Consider the following 21,794-nt stretch of genomic DNA (forward strand, 5'->3'; position numbering starts at 1 on the left):
TCCCTTCCTCAGCGCTGGATCAGTCGCAGGGGACTTTAGGACCTCGCTCTGCACTTCCGGCCACCGAGGTCTCCTGATCTCACACCCTGCGACTATTCCTTATGGTGTTATGTGCCGGAATCTGTGTATGTCCTGCCTCTACTAACCACTCTGAATGATCTGCGGAACCGAATCACTGCTGCTGTGTACACAGTAACAGTAGATATGCTTTTGCGTGTGTGGGACAAGTTCGGCTACCGTGTCGATGTTTGACATGCAGCCAACAGAGGCCACATTGAACATTTATAACATTTATCACATTTCCAATTATTAAATAATTATTAAAAACTAATTAATTACAATTTATTAAATTGACATCAAACATTATGAAAAAAAACTTTAAAATTTCCTCTTTTCGTTGATATAAATCCTGTTCATTTTGGATTTGTACTTCAATGAATATGAAGTTTTGAAAATGGGTCCATCATTTAGAATAATATCTGAGAACTGCAAAAACTTTTACCATATTAAAACTGCTGTGATTTTCAAAAGGACATACACAAAATCTTCCAAATATTGTAACAGGATTTCTTTCAAATGCCTAAAAATCTTAAAGCTTCCTTTGGCATGAAAGTCTCCTTATTCTTTTTTATGACATGGTGACCGGAATAAACTGCAGCAAAAGGAAATTAGAAACACTGGACTCTTTCTTCAAATGCTGCGTGAAGAAGGAAATTGAAATAGCACTTTGGTAGTAGTGTTGAAAAAGGAGTGAATGTATATTACTTTCACTGGTGATTATCAGAGTTCTTTACTGGAAGAACACAGATTTTTTTTTTTTTTTGTATATGGAAATATGGATATTTTTCCTATATAGAGACGGGGGGGATTTTGAGCATGCTACAATGAAGTGTGATACAACTACTAATCGTGTTATATGTTAATTACTGTCCATTTTGTTAATAGCTGTTTGTCTTTTTTTGTAGATAGCGTAATTATTTGTGAAGAAGTATTGTCAAGGTATGATTTTAACAAATTACTCAGCAATCATTTAATTCTGCAAAGACTTGCTTTGTTTACAATTGTTTTGTAATGCACAAAGACACAGCCGTGAAAAGATCTGAAAACATAAATTTTAGTAACAAACATGTATTTCTCTAAGAAGTATTAGTCACTTGTGAAAACCTGTATTGTTTGAGAAATGAAAAACATGTTGAAATATTTTTGTGGATGTTCAGGCTATTGAGGTGCTTAAGAGCATACTTCTAAAGTAAAACTTTATTTGAAAGCAGTGCTTGTTATTAATCTCTCATGTAAAATTTTTCTTTTTCCTTCTGTGCAGGATTCCATACCCATTTGTGCGTGCATCACAGCATTCATGTTGCATAGTTATGAAACCTACAAATGGAGATTTCCTCAAGTAAGCTGTTATTTTTAAATAGTGTTGTGTTGTAAGTAACTTCCTGTTTGAAGAAAAATAAAAGATTTTTTAGCTGCATGCATTTGTGCCTCTATTTATTGGAAAAAAGCTAAGGCATGTTTCTTCATTAACTGTGTATCCCCCTCCATGTTTTGGTAAATGAATGGTAGTGTAAGCTGTTCCAAAACAGTAATTTTTCTATGGTAGGATTTTTTTAAATAGCACTTTCTATCATAATTTGTGATTAGCTAAATTCAGCCCTTGGGTATTATGATATCACATCACACATTAATTATGTGATGCTGACAGCATGTTATGATTGACACAGCAGTGTGGGGAGAGAAACATAATGGTGTCTCTAATAAGAGTTAAGCACAGCCATAGCAGTCAAAGACATAATTACGACAGAAGTGAATGTCATATGAAAAATGAAAAAAGTATAACTCATTTGTGAGCTTTGCAACTATGCCAATATACATAATAGATTAAAATAGGCCAGATAACTGTTTATGAGATGACAAAATCCACTGATAAGTTGCACATTTTTCATTTTATATCTGAAGTAACATTTGTGATAGTTGTGCAGTGATGCAACAGTAAACACTGCACTCACTAATAAACAACCAAATACAGATATACAGCACCATGAATGGGCATTAACTTCAGAGATACAACCCTTACAGGTATTCCAAAATTTTACAGGTCTCTAAAAAGTAGCTGATTATAATGGTGTTTCTAGCATAGTTTTAAAATCTTGTGCTAACGTAATAGGACTAACCTTAAGTGAACTTTGTAATCAGTTACACAAGGCTTATTCCCAGACAGTCTTAAATCTGCTGTAGTGCCACTCATCTATAAAACAGGATAAGTAAACCACCTCTGATCAAGATATACACTGGCTGACAAAAAAAGTGAAGCACAAAGCACCCTGAAGGGGAGGATGAAATGAAATGAAATTTCCCTTGTTGAGACAGTATATGTTGATATTTCAGTGAGTACAAAATCTAGTCAAATTACTGGTACTAAGAAATTGTTAGTATGAGTCCACTTATCAGTATGATGTTGCATCCCCTTCGATGTTCACAGTGATTTGCAGAATATAGATTTAGCTGTAGATGATAGCTGAACAGGCATAAAAGTGGTTCACAGCCATTAGTTTAAGTCTTAATCTCACAAGAAATTGTAATACTTGACTTCAAACAAGAATGACCTGTTGTCACAAGGAGACATTAATGGTCACACACTAAATGAAACACTGCAAAATCACTTCAGGTCCAGTTGGTTAGTATGTTAAATGGAGTCAACTTGTAGATAAACCAATCAAGAAGCTTAATTCAGTGTGTTTGCCCTTAGAAGCATTTCTCATTGTGTTGACCTAAGGACAGTTGTGTTGGCTTATTTTGAGTGAACTGTAAGAATATTGTGCAAAGTAGATAACTGTATGTCTTTTAGGAGCCTTTCTTGGAATTTTTATACTAATTTTCCAATACATTTACTTCAGAATGGGGTTTGTCTAGTGTTCACACTGGAATTGTGTACTCTGGTATAAAGTTATTCAGTAATGTTAAAAGCTGCACAACAAGCAGTAATTTGTTTTCAACAGATCTCAGTATTTACTGATGCAGATCACTGTTTAAAAAATCAGTTGGAATCAAGTAAATATCAGGCTATCAACAGGACATCAATAGCAGCTATTTAACCTAAGGAGGCAGCAGTATTGTAAAAGGATACTGTTATTCGACCCTAGATTTTCCATGTTTTAGGGAGGCAGCACTTTTTTTCAGAGTAGTGATGTGTTTCTAATTCATTTGTTTAAATTTAACTGGCATAAGGATGAACAGCACTAAGCAGTATAATGACAGTTTATTCGGCTCTACAGAATATTTTTTCATTGAAGGGCACACTGCATCCATTATTGAAGTATTTGGTAAGCATAATTCTAACTTTTTTGAATCATCTGTTTGTTGTCCCAAGGTGTGTTATGATAGTGTACTTTGTGGCTACCAGTCCCTTTCCTGGAAAGTTCTGTTCTCAGTACCTTCATAGTGTATGCAGTTATTTGTAATATATCTACTTGAAGGTCTTTCTCAAATAATCATCCAGGAAGATAATCATATCTATGTTTTCAGTATTAAATGTTTTGAGTAATACACACATCAAAAAAAGTTTTGCGTCTCTCTAGTTCCCAAAACTCCTGAAGATAGATGTTGACTGTGGATACTGTATCTCAGACACAGTCCCTTTCACTGTTCAGAGATGTCACTAAACTTGCCCAAAGATGTCATAACTATGCATGAGCAGTGCCTATTAGATGAGGGGGTCCAACAGATAATCAGTTCGTCATTCCATCAGGAAGGAGGTACACAGCTCATGTTGCCTGTAGCTGAACCACACCTAGACGGTCAATACTGCGGTTCGATTGTGTCCACAATGTTACTTTGTGCCAGAAAGGGCTCTCAACAAGGGAAGTGTCCAGGTGTATCCGAGTGAATCAAAGTTATGTTGTTCGGACATGGAGGAGATACAGAGAGACAGGAACTGTCGATGACATGTCTTACTCAGGCTGCCCAAGAGCTACTATTGCAGTGGATGATCGCTACCTACCAATTATGGCTTGGAGGAACCCTGACAGCAACGCCACCATGTTGAACAGTGCTTTTTGTGCAGCCACAGAACATAGTGTTATGACTCAGATTGTGCGCAATAGGCTGCCTGATGCACAACTTCACTCTCGGCATACATAGCGAGGTCCATCTTTGCGACCACGACACCATGCAGCGCGGTACAGATGGGCCCAACAACATGCCAAATGGACCGCTCGGGATTGGCATCACGTTCTCTTCACCAATAAGTGTCGCATATGCCTTCAACCAGACAGTCGTCGGAGACGTGTTTGGAGGTAACCCGGTCACTCTGAATGCCTTAGACACAATGTCCAGCAAGTGCAGCAAGGTGGAGGTTCCCTGATGTTTTGGGGTGGCATTATGTGGGACTGAGGTACGCCGCTGGTGGTCATGGAAGGCACAGTAACGGCTGTACAATATCGGCAGCGTATTGGTGAGGCATTCATCTTCATGGATGACAATTCACACCCCCATTGTGTGCACGTCTTGTGAATGATTTCCTTCAGGATAATGACATTGCTCAACTAGAGTGGCCAGCATGTTCTCCAGACATGAACCCTATGGAACATGCCTGGGATAGATTGAAAAGGACTGTTTATGGTCGACGTGACTCACCAACCACTCTGGGGGATCTACGCCAAATCGCTGTTGAGGAGTGGGACAGTCTGGACGAACAGTGCCTTGATGAACTTGTGGAGAGTATGCCATGACGAATACAGGCATGTGTCAATGCAAGAGGACGTGCTACTGGATATTAGAGGTACCGGCGTGTACAGCAGTATGGACCATCACCTCTGAAAGTCTCGCTGTGAGGTGGTACAACATGCAATGTGTTGTTTTCATGAGCAGTAAAAAGGGTGGAAATGATGTTTATATTGATCTCTATTCCAATTTTCTGTACAGGTTCCAGAACTCTCGAAACTGAGGTGATACAAAACTTTTTTTGGTGCGTGTATTAGGAAACACACCTACAGAATTTCAAACACATTCTCTGCTGCCTATTTTGCTTATGATAATCTGTAATTAAAAATCTTTATTTCATGCATTACATTCTTCTGTAGAAATGGATTTCAGTAGATGTGAATGCATTGCAAACACATCATGACATGGGAAAATGTGAGATGCTGAGACACTTGTACCTTGTAACAATGGTGGACTAGCTTTACATAAAATCGCATTTGTTTTAGAACTCCACAATCAGAAATACTTACATTCACGCCTGTATGATTATACATGATTTCTTAATTATCAGTGGTAATTCCAAATATCATCGTCATCACCACCACCAGAAGTTGTTGTGCTCTTTGCTGAGCTTTGTGACCCAAGAATCGAGCGTCTGCATCCTGGACGGTTACCAGCTTTTCTTAGAACTTGCTGAAGAGGTAGACACAAGACCGTGATTTCATCAGTCCACTTTTCCGCTGCTCTTCCTCTTATTCACTTGCCCTCGATCTTCTCTTCCATGATTATTTTTTCCAGGTTTTCTCCATCTCTTCTCACAGTATGGCCAAAGAACTGGAGAATTTTTTGGTTGACACAAAAAGAAAGGTGCATCAAGAAATTGAATTGCTCAATAATGGACTCATTTGTTCGTCTTTCAGTCCATTTTCTGCGCAGCATCCTCCGCAAGCACCAAAGCTCAAATACATTGATGCACTGTTTGTCTCTGCCTTTAAGGGTCCATGTCTTGCAACAATAAAAGAAGACAGAAAACTTGGGTGTTTTAACAAGCCAGACCTTTGTGGTGTTCATTATTGCTCTGTTCTGTCAGGTCTTGGTGAGCTTCTTCGTAGCCACTCACCCTAGCGTTATCTGTCTTCTTATCTTATCTTCACAGCTTCTCGTGTCACAGATAGTTGACCCAAGATAGACGAAAGAATGCATGACTTCCAGTTCCTTTAATTGACCTGTGAGTTGAAACTGTACTCCTCGATCAACTATCATGAGTTTGGACTTACTGAGATTGAGATTGAGGTCCAGTCCATATGATAGACGAATTTCCATTACTTTTGTTAATAGCTCAGCAAGTTCATCTTCAACACTGGCTAAAAGCATTGTGTCATTAACAAATCAGAGGTTGTAAATAATTCTATCACCAATTGAGATGACTTAAGTCCAAACAAATGGTTCAAATGGCTCTGAGCACTATGGGACTTAACATCTGAGGTCATCAGTCCCCTAGAACTTAGAACTACTTAAACCTAACTAACCTAAGGAGATCACACACATCCATGCCTGAGGCAGGATTCGAACCTGTGACCGTTCTGGTCGCGCGGTTCCAGACTGAAGCGCCTAGAACCGCTCGGCCACATCGGCTGGCTAGTCCAAACAACAAGAGCATTTCTAATGTCATGTTACGCATAGATGTTGTACAGTCTGGAAGATAGATCACAACCCTATCTTATGCCTTTTGATACACTGAAGAAATCAGATGTGCCAGCATTTCTCTTCACAGCTGTGAGGTGATTATTGTATAGAATTCTGATCAGTGCTGTCAAATGTTGTGGGACATTGAACTCAGCAATCAGCTGCCACAACTCTTCCCACAAAACACAGTCAAAGGCTGCCCTACAGTCATTGAAGCAGATGAAGACAGGAACACAGAACTCTCTCTCACGATTTCTCGATTATTTGTTATGTTTTGAGCATCCATTCACAAGTTCCTTTTGCTTCAACAACACCTGCTTGTTCTGTGGATATGTGAGGCTGAATGTATGGCTTCAAATGTTACTTTCTTTCTAGCTGACTTAAATTTAACTGGCATAAGCATTAATAGCACTAAGCAATATTGTAAAAGTTTATTGTTAATACAGTATATAGATTAATTTCCATGATTTCTTGTACGTTTTGCTAGTGTATTCCTTGACATGATTGCATGTCACTGAAGGTTCTACTTCTTGATGGGATTTTATGGAATGTGATGAATTTGGTTGGGCTTCACTCTTATGAGGAACACCATCACATTTTAGTGTTTCCCACACTGTGCTCATAGGGTCATTATTAGCTGTAAGGACATAATTTTTGGTATGATGTAGCTTAATAAATCCTAAGGGAGGCAAAATTAGCTGATTAGCTGTCACTGAATTGCTTACATGAGAGAGAGAGAGAGAGAGAGAGAGAGAGAGAGAGAGAGAGAATTCAAGAAAGGAAGAAAGGTAAGGGAAAATTATTTGGAAAAAATTAATTCAAATTAACTGCAGATGATTTTTACGTAGAAATGGGAAAGGGGGGGGGGGGGGGTGAGAGAGAGAGAGAGAGAGAGAGAGAGAGAGAGAGAGAGAGAGTTGCATGAAGTATACAGATGTTTGATGTATGATGACTGCTATGGGTTTAGCAACAACAATCAAGATGAACAATGGATGTAAAGGCAGTTTGCATACAACAGTACTATTCCCAGAGTCCATTCATAATAGCTTGTTTTCTTCAGGCTTGTCTGCTTTTGCTGGGACCTTTATGATATGATATATTAAATTCTATATATGAAAATAGACATATTAAAACTATTGATGGACTTGACTTGAAGCCAGCACCTCACATTTCTTGGTCAGTGCTCTTACTGACCAAGCTATCTTGCCCTCACATTTACTGTTTTGCAGTACCTTTCTCTCAAATCTGTTGTTTCAATTGTGGGTGTGTTTATCAGTATTTTGTGAAATAAATAAAGATGAAGGATCTGCAAACAGTAACATCAAATACTGTGTTTGAATGGTTGATAAAGGTTAGATTTTTCTCCTCATTTGTGCTTTTTGTGTTGTCAGTAGTACTACAGTAGACCCTCAGTCAACTGAATTTCAAGGGACCAAAACGCAAGCAATTTGGTTTAACAAAGGTTGAAATAACAAGTTTTGCTGTAAAAATATATGACTATTGAGATCACTTTTCCTCTTGATATGGGTACTATTGAATGATGGTGCTCGATATTCATTATCCCTTAGAAAAAATAAAAATAACTACATCGTTTAAGTACAACAGTATTTCTGGCATTTGTTGAATTGTCTCTGACTGAGACAGAAATCCAAACATGCTCTCTGATCAAGATGTCATTGCAGTCCATCGGGTGATGAAAAAATATATGCATCCTTAGTGCCCCACACACTCTTTTTCTCAATTTTGATAGAGTGGTTCTTCTGTCAAAGATCAAAACAAGTTAGAAAGTTATCACAGTAGGACCATACATTCTGAATCCGATGTGCTGCTACCCGTTACAACCACATTCGAGAGTCATATCGACACCTGACCAAATGAGTAACCTATGATAGGGATGCTCACGAGTCTGATTGTCTGCCTCTTTCTCTCCACTGTATCAATTGCAATGGCAACCATACCGCCACCACCTGAGTATCTCGATGAGCAGGGCGTCCAGAAGATACAGGTGAAGGAAAAAGTGCCTTACCTGGTCGCTCGCAAGTTGGTGGCTAGTCGGAAACCCTGTGTTGTACCATCTGGCACCTACAGTACTGTTCTTGCTACATCTCGTCTGCCAACGAGAAAGGCTCCAAGAAGTCAAACAAAGGGAAACTGTCTTCTCCTCTTCAATGGTGTCGCCACATGACACCCTCACCTGGCCTACCTCTGTGTCGCTGGTGTGCACCATCAACTGTTTTTCTGCCCTGGACTCCGCAGGCCGACAGAAGGAGAATGCTGACACCTCTGTAGAGCTCTTGGAGCAGGGTCCTGCTACCTCTGTGCTGTACCAGCGAGTCTTCGAAGGCTGGCGCTGGCAGCCACCTAGGTGACACCCCTTCATTTTTTCCTCGGCGTGACTCTTCTCCAGTGGAACGTTCATGGCCTTTGAACCAACAAAGAGGACTTCAAGCTGCTCTTAGAACCACAGCGTCCGCTTGTACTGTGCCTCCAGGAAACAAAATTGCGTCCTCACAACTGCTTTGAGCTCTCGCATTTCTTCCCGGTCCGCTTTGACCTTCACCATTAGGAAGACATTCCATCTCATGGGGGAGTCGTGCTGCCCATCCAGGATGATGTTCATAGTCAGTCCATCTCCCTGACTACCTGGCTCCAAGTTGTTGTTGTCCACATTTTTCTTCATCACATGGCCTGTTCACTTTGTACCATTCACATCTTTCCGTCATTCAGTGGCACTCGGGCAGACCTTCTCCAGCTCATTGGGCAACTCTCTCACCTCTTTCTGCTGCTTGGTGACTTTAATGTGCACCATCCCCCTTGGGGCTTGCCCAGAACCTGTCAGAGAGTTGTCCTCTTGGCTGACCTTCTCAGTCACCTTAACCCTGTCTGCATTAATATGGAAGCACCCACATTCTTTTCAGCTTCCACTCACACTTATTCCCATTTGGACCTCTCCTTCTGCACTGCCTAGCTTGCCCATTCTCTCTGACACATACTCGAACGACCATGTCCCGTGTGCCATCTGATTGCTGACTCCTACCGCACCTATTTGCAGACCCAAATAGCAGCTTTCTAAGGCCTCCCTGGCGACAACATTTCCCCAGTTGTGATGACCAGGTGGAATATCTTACACATGTTATCCTTACTGCTGCAGGACGTTCCATTCCTCGTACTTCTTTACTGCCCCATGTCCCAGCCCCTCGGTGGACTGAGGCAAGCCGCAATGCAATTCATGCGCAGAGCTGTGCTACTCTGTGTTTTTAACCATCATCCTACAATGGCAAACTGCATTCATTATAAACAGTTGTACGTACAGTGTCGCCACATTCTTCGGGATAGCAAAAAAGCTAGCTGGATTTCATTTACTAGTTCTTTTAATAGTTCCACTCCCTCTTTCATCATGTGGGCCAACCTCCGACAGCTCTCAGGGATCAAGATTCATTCCCCCAGTTTCCAGCCTGACAGTAGCAGACGGTATCGTAATGGAACCTATTGCTATCTCCAACACCTTGGACTGCCATTTTGCAGAGATTTCGAGCTCCTTCCACTGTCCTCCTGCCTTCCTCCATTGAAAACGAGTGGGAGAGGCTTAGGCGAAATCCTTCCCTTCGCAAAATAGTGAGTACTACAATGCTACTTTTACTGTGAGGGAACTAGATCACGCTCTCACTTCATCTTGATCCTCCGCCCCAGGGCCAGAGGATATTCACATTCGGATGTTGCAGCACCTATCTCTTGTGGGCAAGCACTTTCTGCTTAACACATATAACCACACCTAGGCAGAGGGCCCGTTTCCCAGATGCTGGTGTGAAGCCACTGTCATACCCATACCTAAGCTCGGTAAGGACAAACTCCTTCCTTTTAGTTACCGCCCCATTTCTCTCATTAGCTGTGTTTGAAAGGTGATGGAATGTATGATTCATGCCCGGCTGGTATGGTGGCTCGAGTCTCGCAGTTTACTAACCACGGAACATTGTGGATTTCAAGTGTTCTGTTCTGTAGTTGACCATCTCATCACTTTGTCCACCATGTCATGAATGGTTTTCTGCGGAAATCTCAGACTGTGACCATGTTTGTTCATTTGGAGACAGTCTTTGACACCTGCTGGAGAACACTGGTATCCTCCGTACTCTCTACACGTGGGGCTTCCGTGGCCACATGCCCTGTTTCCTTCAGGAATTTTTAAAAGACTGAGTTTTCAAGGTACGTGTGTGAGTTCTGCCTTGGCGGACACCTTTATTCAGGAAAACGGTGTGCCTCAGGTTTCCATCCTGAGCGTCATCCTCTTTTCTACCGCCATTACCTTATAATGGCCTGTCTCCCACCAGGCATCTCTCACTCCAAAAGCGTTGAAGAGTTTGCCATTTATTGCAGTTCTCCACTGACCTGTCTCATTGAGTGGCATTGTCAGAAATGTCTTGATTCTCTTTATTCATCAAGCATTGACAGTGTCTTTTGTTTTTCCACTGACAAAACCGTTTGTATGCGTTTCTAGTGGCACTATTGGATTCTTCTACCATGTTTACATCTTGGGCCTGTTGCTCCTCCATTCATTGAAACCATGAAATTCCTTGGGCTCATGCTCGATGGGAAACTTTTGTAGGTCCTCCCACTTTTCTTACCTGGTGTCCCACTGTGTGCGGTCCCTCAATGTCCTACGTGTCCTCAGTGGTACTTCCTGGAAGTACTGGTCCCTTGTCTGTTCAAAACTTGACTATGGGTGTTTTGTTTATGCAGCTGCACATTTGTCCCTCTTATGCTATCTCAGTACTGGCCATCATCGTGGCATCCATTTGGCCACTGGCACCTTTTCTTTTGCATTAGCCAGGTTGAGAGTCACCAGTATGGGGTGCTTCCTTCTTTCTGTTACCTCCTGGTGTTCGCTTTTGGCTCATGCTCCAGCAGCTTGACTTCACACTACCTGCCACTTTCCTGGTGGGTGTGAACCCTCCATCACCTTGGCTTCATGTGGTGGCCTATGTTCACCTTGGCCTTCATTGACCTCCTAAGGACATTGCGCCAGCCTCTGTCTATCGCTTTCAGTTTCACTACATTTGGATGGAACTTCACGATAGTACTTTTGTCTACACTGATGGTTCTCAGACTGACCGTGGTGTCGTGTGTGCCTTCATCGTTGGCACCAATGTATTTTGGTATCGACCTCTGGATCACTGCTCAGTATTTACAGTAGAGCTCTTTACCCTGTATCAGGCAATGCAGTACATCCTGCAACATAGGCTTTTCAATTTTGCTATCTGTTCCCTCTCTCTCTCTCTCTCTCTCTCTCTCTCTCTCTCTCTCTGCGTCCTTCAAAGCCTCTGTGTGCTGTACACCATTCGTCACTTAGTGCAGCCGGTCCAGGAAAGCTGTCACTTGCTCATTCTTGATGGAGCCACTTTGATTTTATGTGGGTTCCTGGTGACGTTGGTCTGACAGGAAACAAGGCCACTGACGCTGCTGCCAAGGCTGCAGTCCTTGTATCTCAGCCCACTAATTCTTGCATTCCTTCTGATGATCTCTGTGTTGCTGTTTGCCAGCAGGTGGTGTAACTTTGGCATCGCCACTGGTCCTCCCTTCATGGGAACAAGCTCCAGCCTATTAAGCCTCTCCCAGCGGGTTGTATGACCTCCACTTCCTTCCGATGATCTCTGTTGCTGTCTGTCAGCAGGTGGTGTTACTTTGGCATCGCCACTGGTCGTCCCTTCATGGGAACAAGCTCCAGGTTACTAAGCCTCTCCTAGCAGCTTGTATGACCTCCAAAAATGGTTCAAATGGCTCTGAGCACTATGGGACTTAACTTCTGAGGTCATCAGTCCCCTAGAACTTAGATCTACTTAAACCTAACTAACCTAAGGACATCACACACATCCATGCCTGAGGCAGGATTCGAACCTGTGACCGTAGTTGTCGCGCGGTTCCAGACTGTAGCGCCTAGAACTGCTTGGCCACACCGGCCGGCTACGACCTCCACTCAGCTCTCTCATCGCGAAGGAAATCATTTTGGCTGGGCCGCGTATCGAGCACTGTCATTTTAGCCAACGCCATTTGTTAGGTGGTGCTCCACCATTTCCTGATGGAATGCCCTTTTTTTTAACACTTATGTTCTCATTTGTGTTTGCCATCTGCCTTATCAGCTGTTTTACCAAACAACACGCGGCCTGTCAACCGTGTTTTACTTTTTATCGTTCATAGCAATATGGTGAAGGACATTTAATCTTTACTTCAGGATCTCCATTTCTTTATGGTGTATTTAACAGATCTTTCTGCATGTTCCTGTTTTTAACTGTCTTCTCTTCAATCGATTGAGATTAACGCATAGCCGTTTTTAGCTCCTCTCTTTGTATTCTTGTTCTACAGTTTTGATGTGGGCGCATATGACCGTAGTTGTTTATGCACCCTAAAACAAAACAAATAAAAACGTGTGCACGCATGCACACACACATGTGCACACACACACACACACACACACACACACACACACACTGCCAAGAGGTGTAGTATGATATGGCCATTGGTACCAATTCTACATCATCCACGGCATTTCAAAGCAACCAGTATGCCCTTTAAAGGGTGATTTTGTCCAATATGTGTATTATTCTGTGAATGAAGATTTTACATATAACTGTATAATGTTATAACAATATTGTGAAAGGGAAAGTTGCTACTCACCGTATAGTAAAGATGCTGAGTTGCAGGTAGGCACAACAGAAAGACTGTCAAAAATAAAGCTTTTGGCCAGTGAGGCCTTTGTCAACAACAGATCACACACACACACACACACACACACACACACACACTCTCTCTCTCTCTCTCTCTCTCTCTCTCTCACTGAAACATTGCCTGAGACTGCAGTTGTGCGTATGAGTTGCATTTGCGTGTGTGTGTGTGTGTGTGTGTGTGTTTGTGTGTGTGTGTGTTTCATCTATTGCTGGCGAAGGCCTTACTGACTGAAAGCTTTATTCGTGACAGTCGTTTTGTTTTGCCTATCTGCAACTTAACATCTCTACTGTATGGTGAGTGGCAACTTTCCTTTTCATAATACTGTTACGTCCCATCCTGGATTTTCCATTGTTTGGTATATAATGTTGTAGTTAGTATTGAAAGTATGTGATGTTGAGTATTTTTTCAACTATTCTTGGTGCTAATGCGTTGTGTTTCTATCTTTCAGCGATTACTTGAATTCTAAAGACCTTCATATAGGAGTCACTTCATCTAAGGGGTTAGTGGTAGAATATGACAAAAATGGGTTGCAGTATGACAAAGCGAGCTTGTGGAAACAGTGCTTAATAGTAGATGGTGCTGATGAGTCTTGGAGTGAAATATGGGATAATACTTTAAGACATGTGTCCAGTCTGACTTGCTGGTCTTCTGAAAGGTAACTTGGCTCATTTAAGCTTAAAGTAGAAACACTTGACATTAATTACAGAGGAGCAGACTGAAGAACAGAATTTATCTACCGCAAGTAGTCACTGTACTTGTTGTTTGTGCATTCTATAAAAGTCTCCCATTGGTGCCCCTGTATAACCACTGAGTCATGATTAAGAAGAAGAAACAAAAACTTTATATATAATCTCACAGTTCAAAAGAAATCAGAATACGCTTACATGCAAACCAATATCTTTTTGGGTGTTGGTTATATCTACTTGGGGCTTGAGTTCATGAACTTTTACAATTAACTGCTTTGCTGATAACTTTTGTGCACATTGATGATAGGTCATTAAATTCTTCCCTGACATGTTATCACTTGTCTCCTATGTCTCCTCTTGAGAAGCACTGAGGCACTGTACACTGCACCATACTACATGACACATCTATTAGGAAGCATCTGTTTCTCTTTGAAAACATCCATTAGTATGGAATTGTTACACTGTAGCTGTAGTTGCCCTGTGTGTTTGAACATGTTCAGATAAAGGCAGTTATAACAATAATGGAAACTCCAAACCATTATTGCTAAGCTATTAATCTCCAACTTGCCCTACAGCTGCAGACTGTTACATACTTATATACTGTACAGTGCAAATTAATTCTTTCAATAAAACTTAGGGTATGTTTTTAAAGTAGCGCATCATGTTGTTCTCTCAGCAGCAAAGGCAGACGAAATACAAAATTACAAAGGGGATGCATCAAAAGCTAACTTGTAGAGAATGACGAAGTTATTTGCCAGAATCCTTTCAAAAATATAAAACTGTAAAAAATTGCTGATGTACAGAGTGGGCAAAATGAAAGTGGCTTGGATAATATTTGTGACTGTCACAGAACAGGCCCTTATTAATCACATGCCTTTGTATGCGCATCTTCCACATGTTCTGTCCCGAGTGCTTCACTTTGTCATTATGTACGAGTGAGTGAGAAGAGCAGACGCGTTTAGTGACCAGTTGAATGCAACACAAAATAATACTCATAAAAAAGAGCCCATGTTCAATAGCAGTGCTCTTCACACCAGCCTAGAGCAGTTTGTGCTCCATGGCACCATCTCCAGCAGTCAGAAAGGAGTAACGGTGTGAGGGTAATTAAACACTGATCAAAACCTGTCTCTGCTTTAAAAGTAAAATATTTTATATGGTCTACACTGTTTTGTTACATTTTTTATTTTTCCTTGTTTGTTATATTGTTTGTTATATTTTTGTTAGTATTTTATGACTGCTGACATTTGCAAAAACTATGTTCCAAAAAATTTGTGTGCAGAGTTGTTTGTGCACGTGTTTAAGACTGGAAGTGTTTCGACAAAACCTCCAGCAAAGTGTGAAATGTGAAACTTAATGGCAGAGTGGTACAAAATGGATTCTGTAGTGAACAAAAAACCTTAACTATCCAAAAACAGTTCGACTCCTGATTGTAAATATTTTCTGTGTCAGAGTTATATTGCGCACCCTGTACAAAGATTAAGTGGCCAGTTACCTCTGTCAGGCTATAAATAAAATATCGGAATAGTTTCAGCATGTCTATTAAAATCTTAATACTATACCATTATGTTACTTCTCTACATAATCACAAATTAGACTTAAGATGTTTCACAACATTTAATGAGTTGACTAACTCCCTCTGCTTAAAATTCATTTGTCTGAGATTGCAGGCAGTCATTGAAAACATATTGGAATTCATTTTCAGAGTCAGAGCATTGGGAGTCAGGCCAATTTTTCATATGCATTAAGAGGGTGGATCTCACCTAAAACCAAATCTGGACTGCAGGGAAATTGTTCATAAATTTCCTGTTTGTACTGGTGCAACAATTCTCATTTTAGCAGACAGTTTGCTACATAAAAATGAGCACACGACTTAAAGCACACTGATTCTTTAGTCACAATCTCAAGCAGAACATGCCGAGATGTCTGCAGAAACTTGTCCAACAGTTTAGACATTGTGAAATTATTAGTTTCATGAATTCTGAAATTGATTTTCTCTCCCAGTTTGTTGCTTGCTGCAGACAGCCAGTTATTAATTCTTGACAGCCAGTTATGAATTCTTAAGCAAGTGATACCATTAATGTACAACACCTTCACTCGTCACTCTCAGTTTATATACAGCAGAGATTTCGTGACGAGTGTCAGCAGCTTTGAAAATTTTTCCATTAAAAACTACTTTACAAGACAGATTTAATATTGAAGACAACATTCAATTGCACTGGACAGGATATTCAGTTGCAATGCTCATTGTAAAAGGGTAATGTGGGCAAATGAGAACCAGTGTAGCTTTCTCTCTATTGCACCTCTGAATGTATTAATATGTTGGAGAAGTCAGTGTAGCAACTGCATTGTTCCTCCTCCCCCCTCCTCCTCCTCTTCCTCCTCAGGTGGTAATTTGACAGTTTGCTGAAAACCTGGGACACAACATGTACTGAAAACCAACACATGCGGACCAATACTGGCAGAAAAGTCCAGACAAAAGTCATATTAGAACATATTCCATTTCCACTCTGCAAATGGATGAGATCAAACTTCTTGTCAAATCATAAGCATGTACATTGAAATCTATCCTAAGTAAGACTGAATCTGAATGACATTTCATTAATGTTTCATTTGATTAAACATTATAACTGTTGTGTGTGTGTGTGTGTGTGTGTGTGTGTGTGTGTGTAAGAACTTCACACTGCTTGTTGGAGCTTCTATGTTCGCATCCAGGCAGTACTTTCTCTCACAAAGTTGTTGCAGTCACCATTCCATGTTGAAGACAAATGTCATCCCTTGGCATGTTTCTTCATGTGCAAATAAAATAACAAAGCTCCACAATATTTATGCTCTCTGCTAATATAACTTGTTTTCTGGTTTTCGTTTGTGAGTAAAATTAATTGGCAAGAATAAGTAGGGATACACATCACTCTTGTGGATTGATATTTAACACCATAATATACAACATTGGTTTCAGGCTTGTACTAGAAAATTTTAATTCATCTGCCACCATCTTGCTCATATAAGGAATAATGAATATGGCCAACTTAGGACACTGTTTTTCTTAATGAAGATGCAATCTTGCAGAACTTCTCCCAAGATTTAAACAGTTTCAAAAGGTGAAAAATTGAAATGAATGGTTATAATAATGGATAAACTGCGTAATTCTGTTAAATTACAATGATTTGATTTCCTACCCGATGTTGAAATCAGCTACTGGAAAGTATTTAAAAAATCGTAATGCAAAACTTAATTCAGAGCTTCCAAACAAAATTTTCTAACTAGCGTATCTTTCATTTATATTACTTTTCTGTAATTCATTCTAATTGTAGAGCATCATACATAAAAATCAATGTCCAGAAAGTAAATGGATTTATGTTTCTCTGTTTAATTACTACTTTATAAAAAAATTCAGAATAAAGTAGTGTTACTTGAGTACTGAATACAGAATGCTCCATTCTAGTTTCTTCTTTCTGAATGCTGTTTAAGTGATGAATTTTCAAAATACAAAGTTATTTGTTTCAGAATCTTAAAACCACCAGAAGCTGTTACATTAATAATTTTTAGGCTTGTTTCAATTTTAAATAATGGTGATTTAAAATCATAATGCTAAAATGCTGTTGATAATATTTATCAACACAACATGAGAGGAAATGCGGTAGACACCCAAAGAACAGGTAGAACTCAAGAGTGCAACATATAAAATATCATACATATACAACAAATCAACCTATATTGTAAGAAATTGCCAAAAATAATTAAAATTTTCAATGTTAACAGCTTTTGACAGTTGTAAAATATCTTTCCTGAATCATTTAAAATCTGCGAAGCACTGTTTGGAGAAAAAAAATTGTTTTTGTTCAATGCTACTCACAAGAGAAAGAAACATAATCTCACAAATATATCGAGTGTAGAACAAATCACAGAGAAAGTGCATCATCCAGTTTCAGAGATTACTGCTTTTGGTGAAGTACAGCATGGAAAGTAATTCAAAGTTCTTCTTCACCTGAAGTTGTTCGAAGTGTTGCCTTATGTGCCATTCTCAACAGTGATATTCTATAAAGAAATGGAAGTAAAAATTTTATTCCGTTCCTAGCCAAGCGCTGAAATTAGTATATTATGGAACACTTTACCCCTTTCTCAATTACGGAATTGAACTATGGGGCTGTGCAGCTGATGTACATTTAAAAAGAATACTTCTACTACTACAGAAAAGAACAATATGACATGTACATACGATGGGACATAGTGATTCATATCGTGAAGTGTTGGAGCAGCACAAATATCTGACAATATATTCTCTGTACATCTTCAAAATAGTTGTATTTTTTATAAGTCAACCAACAGAAGCTATCAAGGGCAGTGATGTACATGATCACAACACTAGAACAAAGTATAACTATTTCCGTAACAGAACAACGTTAAAAATGACTGATAAAAGTCCATATATCAGTGGTTTGATTTGGTATAAAAAGCTACCAAACTCTAAGAACGTACGCGGGAAATGTTTTTATAGCAAAATTAAAATCTTTTCTAATAGAAAAATGTTTTTATTCTTTCAATGAATTTTAAGATTGTGATTGTAACATGAGCCATTAGCATATCAGTTGTAATGTGATAAATGTAAAAAATAGACATAAGAAGCAACAGCTGTAGAATATAGTGTATTTTATGAGTATAAATATAACCATAGTATTAAGTCTGACATTTGTAAAAGCCATCATTACAATGGCCCCACACAAAGAAAATGTAAATAAATAAATAAATCTGTAGTCTGTCATATCTAAAACTGTACACAGTTTGTGTACAAAGATAGCTGCAAAATAAGCTAACATTTACCACATAGACTATTAAATTTGCGTGCTACAATATTTTTGTTCTTTTTTTTCTGGTAGGTACAATGAAGAAAATTTCAACTGTTACAATTTTGTTTTGAAATTTTTGCAAGAGCTGAGGTATGGAGCCCTCAGTGCAGCCGCTGTCAGTAGAACAAGATTTTGTGAAAGTTACATTGTGCCTCAAACTACAACAGCAGGAAAGTACATTTCTCTGTACCGAAAACTGAAAAAAAGTGGCTGTGTTACTCACAGAATATCTTCAAAACATACTGCCTGTAACACATTTAAATAGGGTGTGTTTGTATATGTTGCAGTATTTTTGTTTTATCATCTAAATGTATATTTTTTAAATAAAATTTACTATTCCTAACAAATATTCATAACACCTTGTGAATTGGTCGTCAAACCCCATTAACTCTTTTATCTTCTTCGCAATAAATATTGGTGTGTCAATCTTTGTAATATCAGTATGTTGTGGTCTTGAAAGTAATCCATTATGACTCTAAACATTTTTTAAAACAGTGATAGACAAGGAAGAGTGACAGGAATTTAAAATGCAATACATGCTTTGAACAGCAACCTTTAATGCTTGTATACATTATAAGTAGAAGCTTTCAATCAGACTGTCCCAACACTGCTCCAGAGGCTTAGGCACGTGTAAGCACATGTCAACTTGCCTTTGCACAGACACAGGTAGTATAGGCTACCCGCTAGGCAGCCATATTGCATGGGTTTGTGCATGTGCAAGTCATGTGGCTGCCCCTGTCTGTAGGGTCCAACTAGGACCTTACGATCATGCCCACTAGGATCCAAGTAACTGATTACCACCTGTCAGCTGTTTGCCAGCCCAGTCTTTGAGCTGGAACAGGTTGCATGCACCTTTTGTGTACATGCGATGTATAGTTAAATGTAAGTAAATCTGTGGGGAGTACACTTTACTACCCTTTCTCTTTTGAGAAAGATTTTAAAAATACACACATTCACGTAACATCAAGTATAATCAGAATAATGATTCAAGTCAGGTGGCCTTGTATTTGTTGTATTCGCCCCAACACAGTTAAGGAGGACATCACAATAATATATTCAGATATTTAGTTTTGGCTACTAAAACTTCTTAGCTCGTACTGATTTGTCTTTGATCCTCTCCTCGACAGGAGGGAGGTAAGGGATGGTAACCTGGTGAAGAATTTAAATGCCCAGAACCATCTGGGCCAGCAGAGGCAGGAGTGGGCAAACAAATGACACGGCCAGTCTTGCAGCCCGGCTGTAGTGTACACGATCATACTTCTTTGATTGCACACAGGGAGGTGTGCCCATTGGTTTGCACATGTGCATAACATGAAATAGGGCCACCTGACTTGTATCCTACACTACCTGTGCGTGCCCGCAAGCATGTTGATAGGCAGGTAGGAGACGCCGAAATACAAACAAATGTTATACTGGGCATATTATCCCTCCATTACTCATATATACGTGGAAAATATGGGTAATTAACTTAGCTCCTACTGCTTTGCTCGCATCTGCACAGATTTTCTTTTTTTTCTTTAATTGAGCTTTTATGTTGTTCATAAATTGTAACAGCATCTAAACTTTTCATGCTAATTAAGGCCGTAAAACTATGGTATTTTCCAACTTTATTTCTGACCAAAAAGTGATGCTGGTTGGGGTGGTCTTTGTTAGTCTTGCCTTTTGAGTTCTTGTAGTGATATTTCCATATAATCTCTCATCCCCTAACACATATTTCTTCAAAAGTATAATAGCAGTTTTCATCGATTTAGCTTTAAATATGTTTCACTATAATGAAATACTTTCAAAAAAAATTTTATCTCTTATTTCACCCCCTTAAGGGTTGAATATCCCAAAAACACTGGAATGCACAATTGTTTTTCCTTTTCTTCTTTTTTTCTTTTTCTAAAAAATATTTATAACCAGGAATTCAAGTACAAATGCTTTAGTAGTACTTCAGTAATGATTTCTTTTCAAAATAAACTATCACTCACTAGTTTACCCCCTTATAGTTGAATTCCCAAAAATGCTGAGCACTGAGCATTATATATATATATATATATATATATATATATATATATATATATATATATATAAACACAGATGATGTGACTTACCGAATGAAAGTGCTGGCAGGTCGATAGACACACAAACATACACACGAAATTCAAGCTTTCGCAACAAACTGCTGCCTCATCAGGAAAGAGGGAAAGACGAAAGGATGTGGGTTTTAAGGGAGAGGGTAAGGAGTCATTCCAATCCCGGGAGCGGAAAGACTTACCTTTGGGGGAAAAAAGGACAGGTATACACTCGCACACACCCCCGAGTATATACCTGTCCTTTTTTCCCCCTAAGATAAGTCTTTCCGCTCCCACGATTGGAATGACTCCTTACCCTCTCCCTTAAAACCCACATCCTTTCGTCTTTCCCTCTCCTTCCCTCTTTCCTGATGAGGCAACAGTTTGTTGCGAAAGCTTGAATTTCGTGTGTATATTTGTGTTTGTTTGTGTGTCTATCAACCTGCCATATATATATATATATATATATATATATATATATATATATATATATATATATATATATATATATATATATGTGTGTGTGTGTCTGTATATGTGTGGATGGATACGTGTGTGTGCGCGAGTGTATACCCGTCCTTTTTTCCCCCTAAGGTAAGTCTTTCCGCTCCCGGGATTGGAGTGACTCCTTACCCTCTCCCTTAAAACCCACATCCTTTCGTCTTTCCCTCTCCTTCCCTCTTCCCTGATGAGGCAACAGTTTGTTACGAAAGCTTGAATTTTGTGTATATACACACAAAATTCAAGCTTTCGCAACAAACTGTTGCCTCATCAGGAAAGAAGGAAGGAGAGGGAAAGACGAAAGGATGTGGGTTTTAAGGGAGAGGGTAAGGAGTCATTCCAATCCCGGGAGCGGAAAGACTTACCTTAGGGGGAAAAAAGGACGGGTATACACTCGCACACACACACATATCCATCCACACATATACAATAAATATGTCTGCTTGTGTCTGTATATGTGTGGATGGATATGTGCATGTGTATACCCGTCCTTTTTTCCCCCTAAGGTAAGTCTTTCCGCTCCCGGGATTGGAATGACTCCTTACCCTCTCTCTCCCTTAAAACCCACATCCTTTCGTCTTTCCCTCTCCTTCCTTCTT

General features: G+C 39.6%; 1 protein-coding gene across 8 annotated transcripts in view; it reads left to right on the top strand.

Moving 5' to 3' along the window:
- LOC124795677 (MKRN2 opposite strand protein) overlaps positions 1 to 18,986 on the top strand; it is a 95,040-nt gene extending 76,054 nt beyond the window's left edge. For all 8 annotated transcript variants that reach the window (XM_047259754.1, XM_047259751.1, XM_047259752.1 and 5 more), the window contains 3 exons: positions 1,322 to 1,399; positions 13,556 to 13,762; positions 18,668 to 18,986. In XM_047259754.1, coding sequence (XP_047115710.1) covers positions 1,322 to 1,399; positions 13,556 to 13,762; positions 18,668 to 18,902 — 520 coding nt within the window. In that variant the 3' untranslated portion in view covers positions 18,903 to 18,986. The remainder of the gene's footprint in view (positions 1 to 1,321; positions 1,400 to 13,555; positions 13,763 to 18,667) is intronic.
- The last annotated feature ends 2,808 nt before the right edge of the window (positions 18,987 to 21,794 follow it).

Source organism: Schistocerca piceifrons, chromosome 4 (genome assembly GCF_021461385.2).
Source record: "Schistocerca piceifrons isolate TAMUIC-IGC-003096 chromosome 4, iqSchPice1.1, whole genome shotgun sequence".
Lineage (NCBI taxonomy): Eukaryota > Metazoa > Arthropoda > Insecta > Orthoptera > Acrididae > Schistocerca > Schistocerca piceifrons.